This window comes from Mus musculus, chromosome 4 (genome assembly GCF_000001635.26).
Source record: "Mus musculus strain C57BL/6J chromosome 4, GRCm38.p6 C57BL/6J".
Taxonomy (NCBI): Eukaryota; Metazoa; Chordata; class Mammalia; order Rodentia; family Muridae; genus Mus; species Mus musculus.
Window position 1 is genome coordinate 111694752 of NC_000070.6, and position 27007 is coordinate 111721758.

The window sequence follows — 27007 nt, forward strand, 5'->3', positions numbered from 1 at the left end:
ACTCGAGCTGTAAGAGAGGAATCTAGACGGGGCGAAAGAAGAAACGGAGCTAAGACAAATTCATTCTGATCAAAGCTCAAATTTTATTGTTGCGACACTAGTTATGAAGGAAGAGGGAGGGGACCCGATTCCCGCCGAATAATCTCTGGTCCAGTAGAAGGGTGAGCACGTGTGTGGCTCCGCAGGTTCCAGCAGTGGGCGTGGCAGAACGAATGAGCAGGAAGCTCCACCCCTGAGCAAGCAGGTTTCAGACTGGGGGAGGGGAGACTACACTCCACCTTACGTTTTTGAGATTGGGTCTTTCACTGAATCAAGTGTTGACTGCTTTGGCAAGACTAGTCCACCAATTGAGCTCCTGGGATCTGTTTTTTCCAGCCCTGCCCCTCCTGTCTCTGGGCTACAGATTTGTAACCATGGCCATCTCTTATGTGTGTGTTCTGGGTAACCAAACAAGTCCTCATGCCTGCACAGCAAGTCCTGCACTCCTCAGCCTTTCTGTCCTCTTTTAAACTATGTTAGGCCATCCTACTTTTATCCTCAAGGAAGTTATAAAATTATTCATACAAGGCAAGATAGTGCCTTCCAAGAGAGGGATTAAGCTATCTGCCTTGACCTAACTATTCCACTAACTTGGTTTACACTTGCTCCTTGTTTTCTTCCTATATTCCCCACTAAGTTATACTTGTCTGTACAGCTTGGATGAAATGGTTAGGGAATGAAGCACACATAGTAAATTTAAAAAGAAATAGAATTTCAAGGTCCCGAGTATAAAGTGTTCCCGATCTTTTCTCTGTGCATGGTACTGAACTGGGTCCCACTGGAGGGAAGGAGAGGAGAGACCAGAAAAGATATGGGTCTTCTCTGCCACACTGAACAAAAGCTTTATTTTGTTTTCTGAATCCAGCATGCTTGGTGGCATGACGTCAATGGACATTTTCTAAGGGAGAGGAGAGACAGGAAGAGGGACAAATAAGCACTGACATTACTTCATTTCATAAAAGAAATCTCTCAGCTTTTCTGTGTTTTCATTCAGTGTAGTCTCTGCTTTTCAAATGTGCATTAGGTCTTCCGTCTAACTTTGAGGAAGGTGCCAGTCTGGTGGTTCTTTCCTCTTGCCTATGGCCTCAGAGTAGCCAAAATCCTCCAGAATATAGTTCCAATAATCACCCTCCTGATTCATGGACATAGATTCTGACTTTCTACTGCTCAGCAATAAGCCTTTTCACACACATACACACTCACACATACTATCTATCTATCTATCTATCTATCCTCGTATCCAGACTCTCTCACACACTCACATTTACACAATCATACACTCACTCACTCTTTCATATCCAGACTTTCTCACACATTCAAACACACACACACACACACACACACACACACACACACCTAGGGGCTTGCCTTTTTCCTATACTGACTCATACAATCTCAGCTATATTATTTGATTTTTTTTGTTCATATTCATCTATTACGTGAAACATCTGTTGAAGGTCACTAGTGACCAATTTCCAAATGCACTAGGCACTTTAGGTGGTTTTCCAATCGAAACCATGATAGTCCAAGCCACTAAGGGACATCAACACATTTCTGAAATTCTTTCCTCTAGTGGCTTGAATGACATCGAACTGTGAGGCTACTTCTTGTGCCTGCCCATGTCTTTCTCATGGCAAGGTGATTTTGTAAGGAGAGATTTTTATTTTCCACAAAAATAAACCACACTATGCCTATACAGGCTGTCTCTACTACACTGTCCAGGCTATGTAGTGGTACTTCTGCTTCAGAGGAACACTGATGATGGAGCATGAAGAAAGTGGCTGAGAAGTGGCTAAGTTTGCTGAACCATGCTATACCAAGGCTGCAAAACCTGGAGAAAAAGAAGACCTGAAGAGGAAGGAGCAAACGGGTTCCAAGTGTCTCTAATGTTTCTAAACCGATATAGTAACGACTGGGCTGAGTCTTTGGTTCATTGTGGTAAAGAACATTATAATGGCCACTGCCATATTAGAACATAAAGGAAGTCTCCCACTGCCAGGGCCCCAGAAGCCTCTGTAGTGTCATCATGTGAATTTAGAAAAGGCACTTCTCTCTTTATCAAGTCAAAACAAGACATAGCTGGTACCCAGGCTTCATGCACTTACCTTCTTAAGCAGTGGATAGCTGTACCACCTTATACAGAAGCAGCACACTGGGTAATAGGTTGTCACTGGGAACACATGTCACTGGGAGCTAATGGGATAGTAATATGTTTTTGTTTGATAAAGAATACTTCTGTGTGTAGGATGGGAGTGATATATGTGCAAGTATGTGACAGTATCTATGACTATGTGAACACAGAGGCCAGAAGAAGGTATTGAGTATTCTGTTCTACCATTTTCAGCCTTATTCCCTTGAGTCAGGGTTTTTCATTGAACCTAGAATTCAACATTTATTCACTTACTATGCCTGATCAACAAACCCCAGCAATCCTTTTGTGTCTTTGTTCCCACAACACAGGAATTTACAAGTGTGCAGCTTTTTTAGGTGGATGCTGGGATCTGAACTCAGATCTTCATGTTTGTGTAGAAGGTGCATTTACCACTGAACCACCTTCCCAGCTCCAAGACAATATTTTTAGTCTTGTTCATGATCTGATTCTGAAGATGTGCAAAACTGAGGGAGGAGACAAATGGTAGAGATGGGTAGTGGGTGGGAGAGAGATGGGGGTTAGATAGGGAGAGAAAGAAAAAGAAAGGAAGGAGATGAAGAGGAAAAAATGGAGCATGAAAGATACAGATAAGAAAGGGATTGTTCGGCCATGTTAACCTTGGATTTTAATATTCCCTAACATGCCTGGCTTATACTCTCCTGAGCTAATGACTTCCAGCTGTGTCTGCCCGTAACTACCCATTACTTTTCCTGTTTTGCTTTCTATTTGAATCTCAGTTTTGTTCTAGGTGACTAAACTTTATATACTTCAGTGGTTCCCAACCTGTCCACAAATTGCACTTTCAGTGAAACTACCTAACAAATTAACACAAACACAGACACACACACACAGAAATTTTGAGTATGAAGCCTAGGCATCTATCTATACATATTTTTTTCTATAGATATTTATTTCTGTTAGGATTGAAAGCAACTGAGTCAACCGTAGATACCCTTTTCTTATTTCTGAAATATTGCCTCTTTAGCTTGCTTCCTCTAAACATACAGGATAATGGGTGAGCTGCAGAGGTTTACAGCACATAGACATGACTTTCTCCTTTTTCCTGGTACAAATATAGATACAAAACCTAAAGGTAACCAGCATAATGCCATCCCTAAAGAAAATAAATGAAGAGGCTCTGACAGACCCTGACAAATATAGAGGTGGATGTTCGCAGTCAACCATTAGACTGAGCACAGAGATCCCAAAGGAGGAATTAGAGAAAGGACTGAAGGAGCTGAAGGGGTTTGCAACCCCATAGGAAGAACAGCAATATCAACCAACTAGACTCCCAGAGCTCCCAGGGACTAAACCAACAACCAAAGAGTACAAATGGAGGGACCCATGGTTCCAGCTGCATATGTAGCAGAGGATGGCCTTATCTGGTACCAATGGGAGGAGAGGCCCTTGGTCCAGTGAAGGCTCAATGCACCAGTGTAGGGGAATGCCAGGTGAGGTGGGTGGGTGGGAGGGGGAATGGGATAGGGGGGTTTGTGGAGGGGAAACCAGGAAAGGGAATAACTTTTGAAATGTAAATAAATAAAATATCCAATTTTTAAAAAAGAACTAAAATAAATGAAAACCAAAACTGAACTCCAGAAGCTGGACTCCAGAAAATCAAATAACCCCATTAAAATGGGGTACAGAGCTAAACAAAGAATTCTCAACTGACGAAAACCAAATGGCTGAGAAGCACCTGAAAAAAATGTCCAACATCCTTAGTCATCAGGGAAATGCAAATCAAAACAACCCTGAGATTCCACCTCACACCAATCAGAATGGCTAAGATAAAAAAATTCAGGAAACAGCAGATGCTGGTGAGGATGTGGAGAAAGAGGAACACTCCTCCATTGCTGGTGGGATTGCAAGCTGGTACAACCACTCTGGAAATCAGTTTGGCGGTTCCTCAGAAAATTGGACATAGTACTACCAGAGGATCCTGCAATACCTCTCCTGGGCATATATCCAGAAGATGTTCCAACTGGTAATAAGGACACATGCTCCACTGTGTTCATAGCAGCCTTATTTGTAATAGCCAGAAGCTGGAAAGAACCCAGATGTCCCTTAACAGAGGAATGGATACAGAAAATGTGGTACATTTACACAATGGAGTACTACTCAGCTATAAAAAAACAATGAATGTATGAAATTCTTAGGCAAATGGACGGATCTGGAGGATATCATTCTGAATGAGGTAACCCAATCACAAAAGAACTCACATGATATGCACTCACTGATAAATGGATATTAGCCCAGAAACTTAGAATACCCAAGACACAATTTGCAAAACACATGAAACTCAAGAAGAAAGACCAAAGTGTGCATACTTCATTCCTCCTTAGAATGGGGAACAAAATACCCATGGAGGGAGTTACAGAGACAAAGTTTGGAGCTGAGACAGAAGGAAGGACCATCCAGAGACTGCCCCACCTGGGGATCCATCCCATAAACAGCCACCAAACCCAGACACTATTGCATATGCCAGCAAGATTTTGCCGACAGGACCCTGATATAGCTGTCTCTTGTGAGGCTATGCTAGTGCCTGGTGAATACAGAAGTGGATAATCACAGTCATCTATTGGATGGAACACAGGGCCTCCAATGGAGGAGCTAGAGAAAGTACCCAAGGAGCTGAAGGGGTCTGCAACCTTATAGGTGGAACAACAATATGAACTAACAAGTACCCCCAGAGCTCATGTCTCTAGCTGCATATGTAGCAGAAGATGGCCTAGTCAGCCATTATTGGGAGGAGAGGCCCTTGGTCTTGCGAAGATTATATGCCCCAGTACAGAGAATGCCAGGGCCAGGAAGCAGGAGTGGGTGGGTAGGCGAGCAGGGTGCGGGGAGGGTATAGGGGACTTTCAGGATAGCATTTTAAATGTAAATTAAGAAAATATCTAATAAAAAATAAATAGATAAAAATAATATTAACTGAAAAAAACATTTGAAATGTAAATAAATAAAATATTCAATTTAAAAAAAAAGAAAGAAAATAAATAAAATCCAAAACTGAACTCCAAATGAGTAAGCAGTTCTTTAAAACAAGTTCTACACTTAACAATCACATATGGCTGCACTGTGTCTTCATACGAAATGCCCTGTCAATAGCAAAGTTTGGATGGAGGAGAGACTCAGGGGTGCTCCCTTCACTGATACATGGTTTCCTACTGTTTGATTCAGGGAAAGAGGGAGTCATTGTCTTCAGCTTCATATCCCCTGTTAACTCCATCAGGCTCCAATGGATAGTCTCAGTTCAGTGGCCAGGCAGATAGCTCTGGTTAGATTAAATTGGAAGGAAAATAAAACCAGAAGTCATAAATCTGGGACAGGGACAGATGTGGGAAGAAGGGATCAATAGGGAGTGTGGGGACATGAGTCACCAGAATGAATTATATACATGGATAAAATTGTCCAAAACTGCCTTAATAATAATAAAAAAGTGCCACAGTTCATAAAATGGAAAGATGGAAAAAACCTGAACTTTGAAACATAATAAGGTTCTGCAGCAGCCTGCTACCAACTAACTGTGGGCTTACTTATGAGAAAATTGAATCTTCATTTTGTAAGCAGTAGGTAATTGAATTTTCTATTTGCAAGTAAGAGCATTTTACTTGAATTTCTGCTATTTTTTATGCTTCATGCTATTATAATTTTTAAAATTCCTTTGGTATCCTGAGAGGTGCAGCCCATAATAATCTTTATTGTTGCAAGATATTTGATCACACTGTGAACCCCTAGATTGTGTTTACTGGGAAAACCTGATTCTATTTGTGGTGTGACTTAACTTTAGCACGAACCTTTAATTCCTCTTTCTGAAATACAGAAATGCCCTTACTACACACCTTTAAACCAAACAATGAAGGTAAAGTTAGTTTGTAGAAGGAAGCACCTATCACCTATGTTTGAAACTGATGTCTAATTGAGTGGCAGACTTTGATGATTCAGAGATAGACCTGACAAAGTAGGATATGTCTAATTCTCATAAGAACAGAGAGTAAGTGGCTACTTAAGAGAGGGCAGCAGAAAGAGAGAGAGAGAGAGAGAGAGAGAGAGAGAGAGAGAGAGAGAGAGAGAGAGAGAGAACAATTTTACAATTTTACCTGAACAGTTTTACAGAGACAGGATGTAAAGAGAGAATAAGCTAGACATAGGTGAAGACAGAACAAGCCAGGGCTAAGAAGGAGCAAGAAGATTAGAACATATTACCAAAGTTAGTTGAGGCCAAGCAGAGACGCCATATTGAACCAGCCATATTGAACCAGCTAGCAAGGAGAGGAGTTTTGAACTAGAATAGTCGAATTGACCAGCCAGCCAAAGATCAGAGAGAACTAGGAAGGGGTGAGTTTATTCAGCAGCAAGTCTCAGATTCTGAAAACATTCTAAGTCTAGGTAAGATTGCACAGAGGCTAGACACTTCCATGACTAGGCCAAGGTTAGCACACAGAGGTGGTAAGCCTTTGGCAATGACAATTACTACAGGAGAGTAAAAGTTACTTTTACAGTTTATAGTTCAGAGGATGAGTTATTTTATGATTAAAAAAAAAAACTCAATGGACTTTTTATAGAGTTAATATTGTACTAGGTTTCCAGGACTGTCATCCAAAGTACCATAGACTGAGTGGCTTAATAGAAGTCTGAGATCAAAGGGCCAAGTTGTTTTCTTCCTGGGAGTAATGTTAGTTGGTATTTTGTCAACTTGATACAAGCCAGAGTCATCTAGGAAGAGGGAACTTCAGTTAAGAAAACGCCTCCATCAGATTGAACTATGTGCAAGTCTGTAGGGATACTTTCTTGATTCATTGTTGATGTGTGAGGTCTCAGCTCACTACTGAAGGAGCCACCCCTGGATATGTGGTCCTGGGTTGTATAAGGAAGTAGGCTGGACAAATAATGGGGAACAAGCCAGCAAACAACACTCCTTCACATGGCCTCTGCATCAGCTCCTGCCTCCAGGTTCCTGAGTTCTTGCTTTGCCTTCTATTTGTGATGGACTGTAATCTGTAAATGAAAATAAATCCTTTTATTCTCAAATTGTTTTGGCCACGGTATTTATCACAGCAATTGAAAGCAAACTAATACAGGAATTCGTACCAGATTTGTGGAGTGTTGCTGTGACAGACGTGCTGTTTTTAGGATTGTGGAAGGTCTTTGGAACTTAGGGATGGAAAGACCCTTGAGTGTTATAGATTAGTGGGGTGCTCTGTGGAAGCTTTGAAGATAAGAATACTGAGAGAAATGTTAGCGATTGCAACTTGGCTTGTCAAGTTTCAGAGTGAAGTAAAGACTATTATTAGGCTCTTTGCATGATGTTTTGAACTGAGAATTTCTAGTTTCTGGACCGCTGGGGCAGAAGATTCAGCTTTAATTAACAATGGACCAGCACCTCTGAAGTAAAACATTTGCTTTACTGATACTATCTATTGGGATTAGCTAGAGCTGAAAATTCATCTGTGATTAATAAGAAGCACCATTGAGTTGAACTTTTCTAGAAGTCTTTCTTTGGGCTCAGCACACAGAAGCTGTGGTCCAGAGGGGATCATGATTGCATCTCAAACTGTCAGCTGAACTTTGCAATGTATAAGAGTCTGTGCTGGAGAGATGGCTCAGCGGTTAAGAGCACTGACTGCTTGCTCTTCCAGAGGTCCTGAGTTCAATCCCCAGCAACCACATAGTGACTCACAACCATCTGTAACAGGATCTAATGCCCTTTTCTGTGTATCTGAAGACAGCTACAGTGCACTCCTATACATAAAATAAATTTTTAAAAGAAAAGAGTCTCCCATATTACTGATTTCGAGGCAGGAGAGCTTCAGCATTAAAGCGGTCGTGGAGATCAGATGGAGCACTATGAGAAGCCAGGAGAGGCCATTGGTAAAACCTAAATTGTAGTGGAGTCCCCAGGGTTTAGAGAGGACATGGGGAGAAGTGGAAGCTTGGCCTTATGAGGCAAGGTTGGAGTCCTTGAAGAGCATCCTGGAGAGACTACTAATGAAAGTGCAGCCTTGGTTTCAGTAGAGGCCCCAGAATACTGGAGATGCAAGGATGTCAGTCTGTCTACCAGAGGCTGTCTGTGAAGACCTTTGGCCCAGCCCGGTGGAAGGTTTAAGTGAAGGAGAAAGGGTACAAGTTGCTGCTCTGAGAAGCTGCAATGGCTGCACTGAGCTGGGCTGGCTGGTGAGCGAATTGCTTGGTGGCGAAAGCTTCAAGAGCATGTTCTCTTCCCAGGCAGTGCTTCAGCTCTTGTGACAGATGCTCTCAGATGATGGAGTAATTCTCACACACACTTATTCCTTTTGGATAGGAATAATACAGTTATATACAGTTTTGGGATGGGTTGGGTCTGACAGTAGGTGCTTCCTATTGTCTTGGCCTGAGATGCTTCATTTACATAAGAAGAGGCTTGGGGGTGTTGCCCATATATGACTGGTGGCCACAATTCTCTCTATGGGGGGCTGTGGCTACGTGACAGTGACAGGGGCCTGGTGCTGGGAGCAGGTGAAGCACGTATGGTCCCTTCAGGGTTCTTAGGGCTTCAAACCTTAGCTTGACCTTACCAGGCTTCCTCTCACAGTCCACCACCCCACACAAGGACTGTGAGATGACCACCAAGAATAGCAGCAGCTGAGGAGTGGAGTCAGCCTTCACTTACTAAACAAGCTATGTATGCCAGAAGCAGAGCGTCCCAAATTCTTTGTACCCTAGAAGACTATGAGAAAGTCTCAGATGATGGACACTGAGCTAATTCTACCATTGGGATTCAGTTTCACTTAGATTTAATTATGGCTGTATCTTTCTTGGTTAATCTCTCATGAGTAAGAAATTTGTAACTTTTTTTTTTACAGGAGCTAACTGTTGAGAGAGATTGCATTTAAAAGAGACATTGAATTGTTTAAAGACTTTGAACTTTTATAGTATTTAAAACTTTTAAATTTATTATATTTTAAAGTATTTAAACAGTTTTTTATTTTATTTTATTTATTATATTTATTTTAAAGTATTTTATTTTAAAGTATTTAAATTTTATTTTAAAGTATTTAAACAAATACTTTTTATTGTGATATTGACATGATATGTTGAGGAGAAACAAGAAAGGAAAGATTATGACTTAATAGTAGTGTTTGTGTGTATGTGTGTGTGTGTGTGTGTGTGTCACGTTGACAAAGGGTCTATGCTGACTAGTGGTTGTTTTTGTTTTTATTGTTAGTTAGTTTGTTTGTTTGTTTTTGTCAGTTTGACCCAAGCTAGAGTCATGTGGGAAGAGGGACCCTCAGCTGAGAAAATGCCTTCAATAGATTGCTCTGTGCGCAAGTCGTAGGGGTATTTTCTTGATTAATGATTGATGTTCATGTTCCCTGACCACTGTGGGAGGTGCTATTCATGGATGGGTGGTCTTGGGCTGTTTAAGAAAACAGGTTGATATATTTGGTTAATATCCCTGGAAGGGATAACCAAAGAGGGTGTAGATCTGGGGAAAAGGAGAAGTGGGAGGGAGAGACTGGGGGATGGGAGAGAAGGAAAAAAATGCAATTAGGATGGAATATATGAGAGAAGAATGAAAAGAAAAGAAAAAAGAGAAGAGGAGAGGAGAGGAGAGGAGAGGAGAGGAGAGGAGAGGAGAGGAGAAGAGAAGAGAAGAGAAGAGAAGAGAAGAGAAGAGAAGAGAAGAGAAGAGAAGAGAAGAGAAGAGAAGAGAAGAGAAGAGAAGAGAAAAAAAAGAGGCCGCACTAGCTATGGGGAACCAGTAGCATTCTTTTATGTAATACAATCTAAGCTTCTGCTTCAGTTCCTGCCCCTACCTCCTTCCCCAAAGTTCCGTGATTGTGGACTGTAACCAAGAAATCAAATAAACCCTTTCTCCCAGGTCATTTTTGTCAGTGTTTTATCATAGCCACGGAAGCATCTAGAACAAGCCTTTTTCATTACCACATAGACAGCTGCCTTCACCTGGTGCCTTCACAGGGTTATGCATAGTATATGTTAAAATCCTAGTCTCACCTCATGAAGACCACAGGAAATCACACCGATTTGTTCCATTAATTAAAATGTAGGCCAGGTTTTAGAGAACTGTGTTGATCAGCTGGCTTTCTGTTTGTTTTGTAATGGAGAAAGTAGGACTGGGCCTCCTGAGGCCCTTTGCTAGGTCAGAAATCCTGCCAACTTCTAAAAAAGTGGCTTGTAACCAGGATTTGAAATTTCGTCTTCTTCCACTCCCACCACTCCCACTCTGGCCCATTACTCATGTCTGTTTACCCTGAGGTGGTTACATAGACACGTGGACATGATCCTTCACTGGCTTATTACTTTCTAAAGCTCAGCCAGAGGAACGAAAATCTAATTCTTATTGACTGAGCTAGTGTCTTACTTAGGGAGACAAGGTTAATAAAACAAAGCATTCTTCTGGGTATCTATTATTACCTGTAACAGTAGAATACATCTTAAGCCCAAATGCATTTTTCCGAAGGGTAAAATTCATACCGCTCTGTACGAGAAAATTCTTACAACACAGTGATTTCTGACTCAGTGTGTTTGAGTGTGTCTGTACATGTTTGTATTCATAGGGGTGTTCATGTGCATGTGTGCATGTGGATGACCTCATGAGGTCAGAGGTCAACACTGCTAACTCTATCACTCTCCACCTTTTTTTTTGAGACAGGGTCTCTCACTGAACTGGCAGCTCACTGATTAGGCTAGTTGGCTGGCCAGCAAACTGCTTGGAGTCTTTTTGTTTTGGTATCCACAGCATTGGGGTTGCAGATATGCCACTACACTATGTGAGTACTCAGGACCAAACTCAGGTCCTCATGCTTATGTGGCAAGCACTTCACTGACTTGGTCACCTTCCCAGGCTCTGTTTTATCTTTTAATCACAAACTGTATTGGAGACTTCTGAAATCATTCTTAGTGATAAAAGTAAGCAAAGCATTAAAGGTTAGAAATGGTTCTACTTTAGGGTGCATAGAATGATCAACTTAGATGAGAGGAACATGCTTTTTACAATAGAATTCTATTCAAGTACAAGATAACAAAATTATTTGTACGACATCTGTTCTGTGATAATACTAATACAATAATGACCACAGTCATCAGGAGTATTTGGTGTATTTTGCCTTACCTAATTGACATATTTGTTACTGATAATACTAAAATGCACAATACTGAATCATCATTCTATAGCAAAATGAGGTCTGCCTTTGAACTAAGAAAGTCATAACTTTAAATCCGTGCGGTGCTAGCTATTGTCACTGTTCTTGAGAAAACTGATTTATTTGAACTTTTCTTCCTGTTTGGTTAAATGGGAATACTGAACACTTGCTGAGTCATGTGTGGTAAATCATCATGTTCCTAACGTAGCTTGTACAGCACCCGATACACAATACCATTGAATAGAGATGATGTCTGTCAATAATCTTTTTACTAATGAAGACAATTTTTGCTAGAGTTTAGTTCCCTTAGTGGATACTGAATTCGAATAATTGTCATTCATCCAGAGAGGTGTTTAAAAATGTCCCTGATTGTCTGGCTATTCTGAGTTAGCATCCTCACTTCAAATAATTGCAAAGTAGATGGCATACAAGGAAAAGTTCTCTCAAAGTGTTCCTTAAATGAGGTAGTGAGATTAGGATTCATGCTTTCCACTGGACTTGCTTCCTAGAAAGTTTCATGCAGGGAAAAAGGAGAAGTTCTGAAGCTTTGCCATCTCTGTCTTAGTGTTGCCTGCACTAAGTCTTCCAGAGATATCACTACTAAAAGTACTGCCTCTCACATTGAATCTTTTCCCAACATTCTATGGCCAGGGTTTAGGGACTAGCACCTGACTTTAATGCAGAGGCAAAAGAAAGTGCTGAGACCTAGAGTCAGTCACAGCAGGGGGACAGGAGTGGCACACAAAGCCACCTCTGGGCTGAGGCAGGGATGCTCCTGTCCTTGGCTTGAAGGCTAACTCATAGAATTCAAACTGAGCCTGGTGGCCTTCAGAAGACTTCTGACATGGGCGGTGCTGATGTGAGAATAGAAAGGAGAGAATTCACCTGTTGCCTGTCTGGAAGCAGTTGTTTCCTGATGTCATAGGGTGGGTGAGACCAGGTCAGAGGGCTGGCAGATGGCAAAGGTAGTAACAGTCCCATGTTAGGTTGACTTTAAAGGCTGAAACCAAAGACCCCCACCCCAATGTCTGCTGACTCAACACATTTGCAATTAAGCACATTTTGCATGCAAACTTTTCCAATACAAACAAAACAAAAAGAAAGCCTAGTAGCTACTGCTGTCCAGTAGGCACTTATAATCTCGGGACAAGATCTAGGCCAAGTTAACTTAATCTCTAAGTGTATTTTCTCTTCCTCTGACCTGTAAAGTGAGACAATTAGACTATTTTGAAGCATCGGAAGATTTTTCCCCCCATGGATATTTTTAAAAGACTATAGTGTAAGTAAAACCCCTGAAAAAGAACATGATAAAACATTTAATCATTCTTCAGTCAACAGGGAATTTCTTTTACTGTTTAGTGCTTGATTTAACTTTACATAAACCCCGTGAGGTAGGAATTGTTATGGTACCCATTTCACCGTGAGGAAAGTGAAGCCTAAGGAGTGAGTGATCTAACCAGAGTAGAGTTAGAGTCAATAGAATAGCTCAGCATGGATAGAAAACCAAGTCTCCAGAAAGCTACCCCACACCTCTCTTCTTATACACTGTTGTTTTAGTTTTACTTCTGTTGCCATGATAAAACATTCTCAAAAAGCAACTTAGAGAAAGGGTTTGAGCTCAAAAATGTCCATCATTGCCAATCATTGAAGTGAAGATGGCATGAAGTTAAAGCAGCTAATCCCATCCTTAACCAAGAGCAGGGAGAATGAATGTACACATGACAGCAGCCCAGCTCTTTTTTACTCTCAGTATAACTCAGGATCCATGTCCAAAGGGATGGTGGTACCCACTTTTAGCCTAGGTCTACCTATATCAGCTAACATGATCAAGACAATTGCCTACTGATACACCATCAGGCCAAAATCATGCAGACAGACACTTATTGAGACTCTTCCCAGGAGATTCCAGACTGTATCAAGTAGCCATCACAAACACAACATGAATTCTGGGTTCTTGGGCCAAACATCACCATAAACAGAGCAGGGGGTTAATCTTTTAAAATCTTTATTTAGTTTGTCAGGGCCTCACTACATAGCCCAGTGTGGCCTTGAACTCAAGATTCTCTTGACTCTCTGCTGAGTGCTGCTATTAAAGACATACACCATTGTGCTTAGCAGGAGGAAAATTCATGAATTTTAGAAATAATTTGATTTATTTTATTATGTGGTCTAACTTAAATGAAAATATATATATATATGTGTGTGTGTGTGTGTGTATGTGTGTGTGTGTGTGTGTGTGTATCTCTAAAACTAGGTGCTCAATTACAAAAAGAGGTTAGTAAAGGGTTAAAAATCTAAGCCTAACCATTTAGAGATGTTTAACAGTGTGAATTCTTAGTGTGTCCCATAGCATGTATTACCAAGACAGATTTAATTTAAACACTTATTTTAAACTTTCTTTTGAACATGCCATTTAATTTTAAAAAGTTGCCTGCTAACATGTACCCAGGTGAAAGATCTTTAATATGATATGAGAATGGTTCCAGTATTTTGGTATCACTCCTTGAACTCAAATAACTGGGGTCAGATTAGTTCTCCTGCTTTAAATAAATGTAAACTTAGAAGAAATGCACAGATTGACTGGTCTTGAATACTGGATTTCAGGCAGCAGCAGTCTGATCACAGTGTGAATCTTAGGGTCTGTGGAAAAATACTTTCCTAGCTGTAGTGAGTGTAGAGAGCAGGTATCCAAGCACTACACTGTGGCCCCATTGAACTGAGGAGGCAAGGCCAGGTTGGTAGTTTGGGGGGTATTGTCATCTTTAGTTCAAGGAATCTGAGAAAAATGAACTGTGCAGAGAGAACCCCAGAAAGCTAAGAGAGGTTTCCTCAAACATTCAAGGCAGAGGAATAAATTTGGTTTGAATGGAGTGGGACCCCTTGGGGCTTTCCAGGTAGCAGCTTCTTCAGGACTGAAACAGAATAGAAATACTTAGGATCAGCTGTGTTAGGGCACAATGGAACTTCGGACATTCCCAAACAGACAGACTGTGCCCATCCCCTAATCATTTGTAATTGTAGAAGTCCTTAGATTTACACAAACCCAACCCAGTCTAATGAAACAGATCATTCTCAGAAGACACTAGGTAAATCAAGCTTGTTGCTAGTGGATGGGCAGGAAGTGTAAGCAGAAATCTATATCGGTGTCAAGCTTGTCATCCAGGACCCAGGAAAGCTTCAGCAGAGAGGATGGGGTCTTGCCTATATGTACCTCACTACTCGCTAGCTACAGCTACAGCACCCCACAGGGTACTCAGCTGGGGTGTTGGGTCATTCTGCTGGAGTCACTGGCCTCCCCAAGAGCAGGCTTTCTAGGAGGAAAAAAGATATGGCCTAGATTATAAGAATACTTTCCAGGTCCTGTGTTCAATTTCCAGCAACCACATGGCTCACAACCATCTGTAATGAGGTCCAGTGTCCACTTCTTCTGTCTGAGGAGAGCAATGGTGTACTCATATACATAAAATAAATAAATAAGGCTGGATCAAGCATGGGGGTGGGGTGGGGGGCAGAAAATACTTTCCCTTTGTCCAGCATATTGCTTTCTTTTCTGCCCAAGGATTACAAGAGAGCTAGGCTAGCCAAGGCCATCTATGGAGACCTTGTAGTTACTACTACTGGCATTTGGCTGGTAAGCCAAAAAAGCTGGCTTCAGCGATGGAAACCATGTCCAAACAAAGTGTGGTCTACAGTAGACTCATCTCAGCAAAGCCTGTAAACAAACCTGGCAAATCCAGAGGGAAACATGAAACTAAGTTAAATCCTACCAGTTTGTGTGTGTGTGTGTGTGTGTGTGTGTGTGTGTGTGTGTAGGGGGGGAGGCTTTAGAAACAGCATAGACTCTCCATTAGCAAAGTATACCATTATATCTACTCGGCTTTAAAATATGCAGGCAGTAATTAAACTGCCTGCTAACATGAGAATCAACACGTCAAAGAAAGCAGAGTTCAATATTAAACGGTGTTATTAAAATACTCAGGAGCCAGTGAAATGGCTGATAGGGTAAAAGCATATACTGTGCAAGCCTGATGACCCAATGACCTCTGGGACCCAGGTAAAGGTAGAAAGAGGGAGCGAAAGGGCTCTACATAATTGCCCATGGAACACCATATACACCTTAACACACAAACATGAGAACTTGAGTTCAAATTCCCCAGCACCCATGTAAAGGCTGGATGTGGTTGTGTAACTCCTGTACTGAAGAGGCAGGTGGATCCTAGGGGCTCACTAGCCAGGCAGTGTGGATGGACAGAGGGCTCCAGACTCAGTGATTGATCTTGTCTCATAAAACAATGTGGATAATCAATTGTACTCCACATATACCTGGATAGTTGAGTGAGCACCAACACATATGCATGCACCACACACACACACAAACACACACACACACACACACACACATGCACACACACATGACTTTAAAGCTGTATATACTGTAATTATGTTTGAGAAATAAAGGTTATTATTTTATTTTTTAGAAATGGATTCACTATATAGCCCTGACTGGTCTGTACCTTGATACTTACACTAGCCTGGCCTGGAGCTGTCTGCCTGTGCCTCTGCCTCCTAGGTTCTAGGATGAACAATGTATATCACCATGTCTGACATGTTTGAGAATTTAAGAGAAAATGTGTTCTGTAGAATGTAAGGGGGGAAGGTTATAGGAAAAGGAATGAATTCTGGCCTCCGAGAGCTGTAGGCTGCACATGGTTGCATCCTTATTTGATCAGACAGGTATAAAATCTACTAATACAATTTACTTTATAAATGGTTACAACTGATTATTTGATCATGTCAATAATCAGTATATAAAGGGCATTTGAACCCACTCAGCATCTATATGTGTGTATGTGTGTCTTTCTGTCTGTATATGTCTGTGTGAGAGTCTATGAGAGTGTAATTTTTCATATGTGTGTCTATCCATGGGCTTTACTCTCCAGAGATTAATCTTTATGTCTTAAACTTTATTTTTTAAAACTTGCAAATAAGATAAACACCGCACATCAAAACTGATCAGACCCACACTTTATACATAACAATGAACTCTTTAGAGTTTCACAATGGATTTTACACTTTCACTATTGAAGATATTTTACATACTTATCTACCATTAAAAATGAAAAAAATCTGCTGGGCGTGGTGGCGCACGCCTTTATTCCCAGCACTTGGGAGGCAGAGACAGGCGGATTTCTGAGTTCAAGGCCAGCCTGGACTACAGAGTGAGTTCCAGGACAGCCAAGACTACACAGAGAAACCCTGTCTCGAAAAACCAAAAAAAAAAAAAAAAAAAAAAAAAAAAAAACCCAACCCCCCACAAAAAACAAAAACAAACAAACCCCCCAAAAATGAAAAAAAATCTGATATAATTATAATTAGAAAAACAATTAACTTTATATCCTCTTTCAGAACTCAGATCCACTACCTATATTTAGTCCTCCCTTACCTCCTAATATTTAGCCTTTCTTGTTCTCTTATTTATATGTCATATTGTGCACATGTTTATTTTACACACACACACACACACACACACACACACACACACACACACACACACACACGAACACACACAATTGGATAGATTCTGCCAATAATCTCTCCATGTCTTACCCTATCTCTCTCTATCTTGTTTGGAGACAAGCTCTCTCACTGAATCTGGAGCTTGCCACAGAGGCCAGGCTGGCTGATCAACAAGCTGGCCACCTGCCTCTGTTCCCTCAGCACTGGAAGTATAGGAACATACTACCACAAATGGCTTTGTGAGTGTATGCTGGGATCAGGTCATCTCTTTTCTGACTCAACAATCTTCTTAGCCGTACCCGTTAACTTTTGTATATTTTAATGTGAAACAAACAAACAAACAAACAAACAAACAAAACAAAACAACAATGTAAGGAACCCCAGCTCACCTGTGGCACCTGTGGGGTCATCACATATGCTTGGCCCAGGGAGTGGTACTATTTGGAGGTGTGGCCTTGTTGGCATAGGTGTGTCACTGTGGGTTTGGGCTTTAATATCTAGTCCTAGTTTCCTGGAAGTCAGTATTCTGCCAGCAGTCTTCAGATGAAGATGTAGAACTTTCAGCTCCTCCTGAACCATGCCTGCCTGGTTGCTGCCATGTTCCCACCTTGATGATAATGGACTGAACCTCTGAACCTGTAAGCCAGCCCCAATTAAATGTTGTCCTTATAAGAGTTACCTTGGTCATGGTGCCTCTTCACAGTAAAGCCCTAAGTGAGACAACTTCATCCTTATGGCTTGCTCAGCGTATTTTCTTATACTACTAAGAATCACCTACCTATGGATGATACTGTCCACAGTGGGGTGGTCCCTCCCATATCAACTCTTATCAAGAAAATGCTGCTATGGACTTGCTACAGGCCAATTTGATGGAGGGATTTTTCTCAATTCAGGTCCAGGGTGACTCTAGCTTGTGGCAAATTGGCAAAAAACTGACCAACACACCAGGACTCTATAAAGATGCCATTTTACATGGACAAACAAAAATTTGTGTTACAGATTGATATAGAGATTATCTTGCTTGCCTAAATCCAATATAACAAGGGATTGTGTGTGGAGCCGTAGAAGGGCCAGGAAACTTGCTAAGGTTGAGTGTGTTGGAAGTCCTGGAACCCAGAGATGGTGTTAGGAGCTTCACCTGCTTCTGACCAGGCCCCTGTCACATGACCACCCTCCCTACATAGGAATGGGACCTATGATCATAGATCAGAACAAAGTTCTCAATGCTAATGAGATATCTATTGGCCCTGAGAGTTAGCCAATAAACTTCCCTTCCCTGACATTCCTTCCTGCAAAAGGTATTTATTTAGTCTCTGGTCCATCCTGAGGAGGCGGCATGTACCCATTTTCCATGATGAACAACAACAACAACAAAACAGTTTGGAAACAAGAACTGTCTCTCTAATCAAGAACTGCCATAGGGAGCATGGAGGAAGCCTTTGTCTACAGAGCCCCACCATCTAAGTCTCCTGCAGAAGGCCCCTCTACACTCCCAGTCACCTCTAAGCTAAGGACAATCACTGATGAGCTAATCAGAAGTCCCCCTCCCCTCCACGTTGCTCCTCAGCCTGCTCGACCCAACCAAACTTCTTATGGCCCAGCAGCATATGGATGTCCAGGAGTTTGGGAGCCACTCCAGCCCAGGATCCTCATTGCAGGCCTGTGGACCACCGACCTTCCATTCCTGGCTCCTCTGCACTATTTCCAGCAGTGACTGGACGTCTAGGAGTCAGCGAACCCCAGCTTGGGCATCCCATATCTTAGGCTGTGTTTTCCCAACCCCTGAGCTGTGTATCTATAGGTGCTTCCCTGTAGCCCAGCCCTTGAGGTGGCACAAAGTAAATGCAGTCTAGTGCTCCCCATTTTGGCTGTCTGGCAGAGTTCCTACACCCTAGTGTGGAGGCAGAAGACAAAACCACATCTGTGCAATTGGGAGAGAGAGGTGGGGAGCGAGTACAAATGAGGAATATTTGACTTGCAACTGCTTGAAGATGGTAGGAGGGAATGCTGGAGGCCCCTAGAAGCTGAAAATGGTAAGGAAGTAGATACTTTGCCAGAGCTTTTAGAAAGGAAGCCAGGCTTGATGGCTTTTTTCTCTTTGAGTTTAGGTCGGCAAAACCTGTGTCTGACTCCCAATTTACTAAACTGTAAGTGAGCGAATCTGAGTTGTTGGAAACCATTTAGTTTGTGGTAACTTGTTATGACAGCAATAAAAACATTAGTAGAGTATGAATAATATCAATAGCAACAATAGGACAAACAGAAACTACTCATCAGTAAGATTTCCACAGATTAGCAGGTGAAGCTGTAAAGATCACATTTCTGCATATATATATATATATATATATGGTAACAGACTAGTAAATATAAAGAAAAATTAAGAATTGATCTTCATTACTATAAAGGAAAAAAAAACTTAGTTAAATGCCTAGAAATGCTATAAAATTTCTGTGAAGAAAACCTGAAAATTTTGGTAAGGACACATAGTATGATCTAGCAAAGGGAGATACAACCCATGCTCTTGGATGTATTTGCCAAGGGCCTTTCAGGAGGAACAGCAAATGGCTTTAGAACTCATGAAATGCAGCCCACTGGTTAGCACAGTCACAATAGGTGGGCCTCAGCATGACCACAGGTCCTGAGGACTTCATACTGTTATGGAGTTTTGTTCTGCTTGTTGCCCTCACATCCCTCTTAATCTAGAATTATATGATAATATAATTCTAGAGGGGACTTCCAGTACCTCACTGGGTGGTATCATTGGCATTCATAATAATAGTGCTTGATTTTCCTTGGGCATGGCTGCTGGAGCAGATTAATGATTCAATCACCACCTTAGGAAAGAACTTAGAGATATAGATTGTCAACAATGACCACCACCCTTAGAAAGCATTTGGAAAAATAAAATGGTTTGTGAAGCTAGGTTGAGATGATGTAGAAAATCTTAGGGAACAATTTGAAGTTCAGAAAGGCATGCTCTTATTAATTAAGCTAGGGACTTTTTATGGTTAGGGAACAAGAACAATGGGCAGCACTGGCTGACGTGACTCTCACTGAGGCTGGACTGGTGATTGTGCCCAGTTTTGCCCCCAGCTTCCTAATATGATTTAATAAAAATTTCTGATGAGTGGATATACATTCTGAGGATTTATAGTAGATATGACAGATTTTTATATAAAAATTTAAATTTGTGATTATTTTAAAATTCCTATAAGATTACTTTTAATGATAAGTAATAAAATAATTGATCCTTTCTTTGTAACGGCAAATTGCTGCCTGCCAGTAAGAGAAAATGGCTGAGGAAACTACCTTGCTTGCCCACATTTTGTTAATCTATAACAAGTTGCTTACTGTTGAATGTATATGGGTTTTGGGAATAATTTGTTTTCTTTACCTGGACTATGTAATGTTATTTCTTATAAAGGTGTTGGAGAACATACTGTTTTTTCATAATCATTTACTAAAAGAAAGCTAAAATGTAATCACATTGTAATTTTATAGTGTTTGAAAGAGTATGCTGGGATATATAAACCAAGGGAGAAAGAATAAAGTTGTTTGGACAGTGTTCCTTCCACACATCAACTATGCATATGTATGTATATGTGTAAGGTTTATGTAAGACTATGTTGGAACTTCGTTCCTTTCACTTTCCAAGTATGTACGTCTATATGTATACATGTGTGAATATATGTATATATGTAAAGTTTGTGTGAGAATGTGTTGGAACTTTGTTCTATCATTCAAATCTGTATGTATGTGTATATGTAAAGCTTGTCTGGGAGTGTGTTGGAGCTTGCTCCATCTACCAATTATGTATGTATGTCTATATATATACACGTTTGTATGAAATGCTTGGAGCTTTCTTGTTGGAGCTTTGTTCCAGCCATTTAATGTGTGAATAGGATGTCTGTCTGTCTGTCTGTCTGTATATATGCATGTATGTATATATTTGTATTGTGAAGTTGCTGGAGCCTGTCTTTGCTTCAACTATTCTCTCTCTCTCTCTCTCTCTCTCTCTCTCTATATATATATATATATATATATATATATATATATATATATATATATATATATTTGTGAATTTACTCCCTTTTTTTCTTTCTAATCACTGGCTGCCAGCAGCAGCAGCCTCGTCATTGCTGTCAGCAGCAACACCTATCAGTTGCATCAGCACTGACCCTCATTGGCTGCCTGCCTCAGTTTACCCTTCGGTGTCAAAGCTAGTCTTTGGCATGTATTAGTATCAATACAAATATATTAATTACCTGAAATAGCAAGACAGCTTAATTTGTTACAATCAAAATTCCAACTGGACTATCCGAGGAACTCAATATAATTAGTCTACAATAAAAAGAAATAACGAAAGCCAGACATCAGGAAGCCGGAGCAGTGAAGTTGCAGACCCACCCAGGGTAGAGATTGGATCTGACAGGACCTGGGCTGCTCCTAACCTTGTTCAGAGGTGCTTCTTTTTTCAGTGGGTTGCTGTCAATGCAGAGACATATGCATGGTCAACATGCTCAGAAGAAGAAGTGGAATGTTCAGTCTTAAATGGGACATCTTTATTACATACACCCTCCTCCAAGGATCAGGGAACATTGTGTAAGAGAAAGCAGAAAAAAAATGTAAGGGGCTGATGTTAGGGAGGAGTGCTGTGAATGGCTGTTTTCAGGACAAGACATGGCTGCCACATTCATTAGCTCACAACAGCGTTGGGTAGCAAGAAAAGTCCTAATCAGACAAACTTTCCTTACAGATGAGCTGTTGATTTCCAAGGCCACATGTCTTCCTAATGGGTTATTAGCAGCTCATAGCTGCTGGAAAAGGTAGTATCATTCTTCTCCAAGAACATGGCTACTAGTAGGGTTCCTGGGATCCAAGGTTTCTCCCCACACCCATCCATATCTGGTACTTATTGGGTTAGTGACTTAAAGCAAGCAAATAAAATGGAGTCATGAAGCTAGTCAGGAGAGGGGGGATATGGAAGGAGTTTTGGGGAGAAGTTGGGATGTATATGATCATTGCATACATGTGTGAGTTTCTCAAAGAATAAAAACACATTAGAAAATAGAACAACCAATAATACATTTTAATAAATATTGCTTAAGCCTTGTGAATAAATAATAATACTTTTGATTTAAAATAGAGTAAATAATATATTTAATTTATAAAAATAAACCCACCACAAAAGAAACCAGAGTAATAAGTCAGTATGGTGCTTTAAAGAATAACAAGTGTGACGCTGCAACATAATATGAAACTTGAAGTTCAAACTTGAGTAGTTAATATATGACAAGGTGGTTCCACCAAGTATGAGGGAATACTGAACATTTAGTAGACCCTGTCAGGTAACGTAATTTAGTCTGGTTAGGGAAGAAACTGGATCATGGCTTACTTTAATATCATGTACAAGAAACAAGTCTTGATTTACTCAGTATTAAAATGTGAAAGTAAAACTATAATGTTCGTGGGAAAAACATATTATATTTAAAAAGAAACCCCAAGACTGTTGTTTTCTTAAAATGTGAGGAGCTCAAATACCAACTGTGATTGTGAAAGAAAAAACACACAGGCTCATATGTTTGTATACTTGGTAACCAGTTAGTGGAACTGTTTGGGAAAAATTAGAAGGCATGGCCTTGTTGGAGGAGGTGTGTTCTGGCGGTAGACTTTGGAGTTTTAAAAGATTTGTGCCATTTCTTCTTTACCTGTCTTTGTCTTTCTGTTTCTGTCTCTCTCTCTCTGTCCTACCTGAGGATCAAGATATAAGCTCTCACCTGCTCCTGTTGCCATGCCTTTGCTCCACCATCATAGACTTTAAGCCTCTGAAACCATAAGACCCAATTAAACACTCTCTTTTATACACTGCCTTGGTCATGGCGTTTTATCACAGCAATTGAACATTAACTAAGAGACACAGATATAAGACAAAAATGACTGCTGATTGGTAATAATGAATTTAGATGTTTCTTTTTCCCATTAATTAAGAAATCTGGGCAACACTTATAATTCTTTGACAAAGAGATTTTTGCAATGCCCCAAATGGAATTTATTAATTAATCAGATACACAGGGTTACTATCAGAAAAATGACCCCATTTTCAAAATAGTAATTTACACTAAATATAGAAGAAATTCTTGTACTCATTAAACCATGTGCTATGAGTGCTCACTAGTAACCTGACAAAATCAAAAGCAAGATGGTATTGTCCATGTTGGGGCAACTAAGAGAGCTCAATAATGCAATGTTGGGAGGAATGTGGAGCTGTGACCTTCAGATGTCAGTGGAATGATTTGTTTACACTTGAATACACGCACATAAACATATTTGTACATGTAAAATTGAGGTTGTCTTCTTCCTCCCAACCTCATGCTCCTAATAATAAGACTTAGACTCAAATATATTTACAAACACCTTGGCCATATACTCTTCTTTGACTAGATCATAACTAAAATGACCAAATATTTTAACCTACATTGTGCCACATGGCTGGTTATCTGTGCTCAGGTACATGTGTACATTTTATCACATCTTCTCGGGTAAATCTTCTGGCACCTTGCTCTATCCCAGAATCCTTTCTGCCTTCTGAATGTTCCACCTTCTATGTCCTGCCTAAGCCATAGGTCATAGGTTTTTAAATTGAGTCGATGCATCCATACAATACACAAGATATTCTCTCTACATGCACATGAGAAATTAGAGATCAAGCACAAAGGAAGAAGTATATTTGCAACACAGAGCCCAGACAAAATGATTATCCGAACACATAAAATTAAAAGGAAAACAAAGAGAGAAACAATCGAATCAAAATGGTTATTGTAGCTATGAGGCTGTTTCCAGAGAGTGGATTGCTAATGAAACCCTGCAAAGGCACTCAAGCTCAGCAGTAGTCAGAGATGCAAGACTAAAGCATGACGATGAACAGAAATACAGAGACTAAAAGTGCAAACATCCATGGTGCAAAAAGTGGAAAAAAAAGCAGTCATATTTTTCTTGATGAAGCAGGAATTGGTGCAGCTTTGGAAGATGTTGCGTATTACTCTAAAGACCCCACATGTGCAAAGCCTGCACAGGCTTTCCAACTCAATACATACACATATATTAACAGACATATTCTAAAGGTTTAAAAATTATTTATCTCTGTGTTTCCATGTATACATACACATAAGTCTATCAGGATACCAGAAGTCACACCAAATCCCCTGTAGCTGGAGTTACAGGTAGCTGTAAGCTGCCCAACGTGGGTACTGGAAATTGAACTCTAGTCCTCTGGAACAGCGTGCTTTCAATTGCTGAACTACCTCTCAGTTGCTAACATATTTCAGAACCTTCATAACAGTATTGTTAATGAAAGCTAAAATATGAACGATACAAGTGCTCATCAAAAGTACATAGGATAAAGAATGTACACATAAGTCGTTGTATATTTCTGTATCATAAGGAGATAAACAAATCACAGAATATATAAGTATTAAATCTATTTAACATAAAAAAGACAAATTGAGCAGAATGTAGTTTGGAAATGCATAGAAGACTTACAGTAATGGAGGTCATTGCAGGGTTTACTATCAGGGAAAAGTTGGTAAGGCAATGCTCAAGGCATTTTCTTTTTCTTTTTCTTTTCTTTTCTTTTTTTTTTTTTTTTTTTTTTTTTTGGCTCAGTAACATCCTGTTTCTCAACTGGGTGATAAAATCACAGGTACTTTCCTCTCCATTGTTAGAATGTGCTCTAAAGTTAATGTATTAAAATTAACTTTAACATGGACTTTAACTCGACAGTTTGTTAGGTTCTTTTTATCTTTGAAGGTCTATGGCTAGGCTCCTCTATTCTGTGAGTCTGTTATTGAGAGTTCAGCCTGGGCAACAGGCATTGAGATTTGCGTAGTGGTGAACTAGACAGGAAATCCTGAAAGGAAATAGGGGCACACTGACAGAGAATCACAAAACAAGTGACTAATAAGAGGACCATAATAGTGATTCCAGAAGGCGTCTGGGATTTTACTTGAGAGATCCTGGGTTCCAGCCCTGTTTTGCCTTTGTCTTGGGCGATATTTTCCTATTTCTTATATTGGTTTTGTAAATTGTATCATAAAATACAAACTCAAGGAAGATTACTAATTATAGGATAGTTAGGAAAACTGAAACTACAGGTGTCAGCCTGTAGTTTCAGTTTTCCTAACTGAATTTGCTCATGAAACCCAGGGTTCTCAGTTCTGGGTTGAGGCCCACAGCACAGCTAGCTGTTCCCTTTCCTATGATTTGCACTCATAACTTTACGTCACAGAAGAGCCGCTCAGCCCCACCCACTGAAGCCCCTCCCACCACAATCCGGGCCCCGCCCACTGCCTCTTGCTCCGTAGTGTCCGGCCTTGGCGTGGCTCTTCCGGCCCCGCCCCTCCAGGCTGCCATGACAACGAGTCCGCGCCCCGCGCTCAGCTGCTGTTCGGGCGGGACCCAGGCTGGACCGCGGGCCCCGGCCTGGGGGCCACAGCTGCCACCTCCGCCGCCACCTCATCTCCTCCCTGTCCCTCGTCCCGCCCCGCGTCTTCCCGCCGTAGTCGGGCCGGAGGCCGGGGTCCCTCCCCGCCGCCCTACCCTGCGCGGATGCCGAAGGTGAAGGCGCTGCAATGCGCCCTGGCGCTGGAGATCCGCTCTGTGAGTACCGGCCCTGTCCCGCCTCAGCCTCCAAGTCCGCTGCCCGCCCCCGGCCCTGGGGGACTCCTGGAAATCTCCAGTGCTTTCCCACTCCAGCCTCTCGGGGGCCTCACCCCAACTTCCAGTTGGAGTGCTTTTGGATCTCTTCCTCACCACTTCGGAGTTCCGCTCCTGGGGCAGTAGTTCCTTTGAATTCTGCTTTACTCTTTTGGTGAGGAACTCCTGAACCCTTGCTCCAGTCTGGGGTGTGTAGCATTTCCGCTTTCAGATCCTTCCCCTAGCTTCCAGTTAAAGTAGGAACGCCTTTTCAGTCATGGTGGAGTCCCTAACTCCAAAAACAACTTACTTGTGACGTCATTGCACCAAGTTTTCTTAGTTTCTCCTCTCAGAATAAACCCAACTCCTCAGAAGCCACTTCAGCTCTTCCCTCCAGTACCCAAACACTCCAGACTTTGCATCCTTCCAATCCTCCCAAGAAAGACCTGGTCAGCTTTTCGGACAACTACTGCTTGGAGCTTGTAACTCCACTCATCTACTCTCAATTCAGGGGACTCTGTCCAGCCTCCTTCAGTAAATCTAGTTGAGGTGGGGAGCCCCTCCTGCCATCCAGTGAGGGGCTGAGGTCTTTCCGGGTGTTGAGAAGCCCCAACTCCCTTTGATAACTGCAGTCTCCTTCAGAGATTTTTGAAGTCCTTCAGTGTCATTCCCAAGAGACCCCCTTTCTCCCCTTAGAGGAGAGGCATTCTAGGAGAACCTCTTCAATTTCTTATTCTGCTGCTTTTCACGCCTTTATCCTTGAAATGCCCTCATTAAGACTCAGCCTACTTGTTGGTATCACTGCATAAGTAGGGATAACAGTACATATTCCCTGTCATTTTCTGGGCCTGCCCCAAGGGGCTCTCTGGCATTACCACCCCCACCCCTGTTGGCCTCCAAACTAAGCTTTTCTCTGCACTTACCCCACGCTTGCTGCACTCACTTCTTTCTGGCCTTCATTTCCTCTCCTTGTGGCTGCAGCAGCCCTGAACTTAAACCAGCATAGAAGTCACAAAATTCTTTCAAGTCTTTTGTTCAGTCTTAAGGAGAAGCTTGGGTGGGGGCAGGGAGCTGCAGGGGCGGAGAGCTAGCAAGTTTCTGGGACTTATGTTTAAGAGGCAGGAATTTTTATTCAGAAACTATACTGTCCCTAGTCCTTAGTGCTTGCATCACAAGTTGACTTTCTGGGAATGCTTTTTTGCAAAGTAAGATTAGTTTACCAAAATAATGCATAATGATTTCTAAATATGCCAAACTCAGAGCAGTGAGTAAAAAATGAACTCCAGTCCATAACTTTGTCATTGGCTGCTGCTTCCTCTCTTTGTAACCAATGGATTAGCAGCCTGACAGACTGCAGTTGCCTAGCAGGCTGGCTGCCCTGGTCGCCAATCCTTTGCTAAGAGGAAGTACTCTGTTGTGATTATAGCCCAAGGGAGTCAGAGACAGTTTATTTCACTATGCTGCT

General features: G+C 41.3%; 1 protein-coding gene and 1 long non-coding RNA gene across 6 annotated transcripts in view; one reads left to right on the forward strand and one right to left on the reverse strand.

Annotated features, from left to right (window-relative positions):
• Window positions 1-862: 862 nt before the first annotated feature.
• Window positions 863-26598, reverse strand: Gm33192. Its single transcript, XR_376552.3, has 2 exons — window positions 26466-26598; window positions 863-937 (listed from the first exon to the last, which is right to left on the reverse strand). It is a non-coding gene; the product is annotated as a predicted gene, 33192 (long non-coding RNA).
• Window positions 25200-27007, forward strand: part of Spata6 (spermatogenesis associated 6) — a 109192-nt gene continuing 107384 nt past the window's right edge. For 4 of the 5 annotated variants that reach the window (XM_006503347.4, XM_006503348.4, XM_030253731.1 and 1 more), the window contains exon 1: window positions 25200-25506. Coding sequence is in view for 2 of the 5 variants with exons in the window: in XM_006503346.4 (XP_006503409.1) it covers window positions 25479-25506 (28 nt within the window). In the remaining 3 variants the exon portion in view is untranslated. The remainder of the gene's footprint in view (window positions 25507-27007) is intronic. The other variant, NM_026470.3, reaches the window with a different exon arrangement.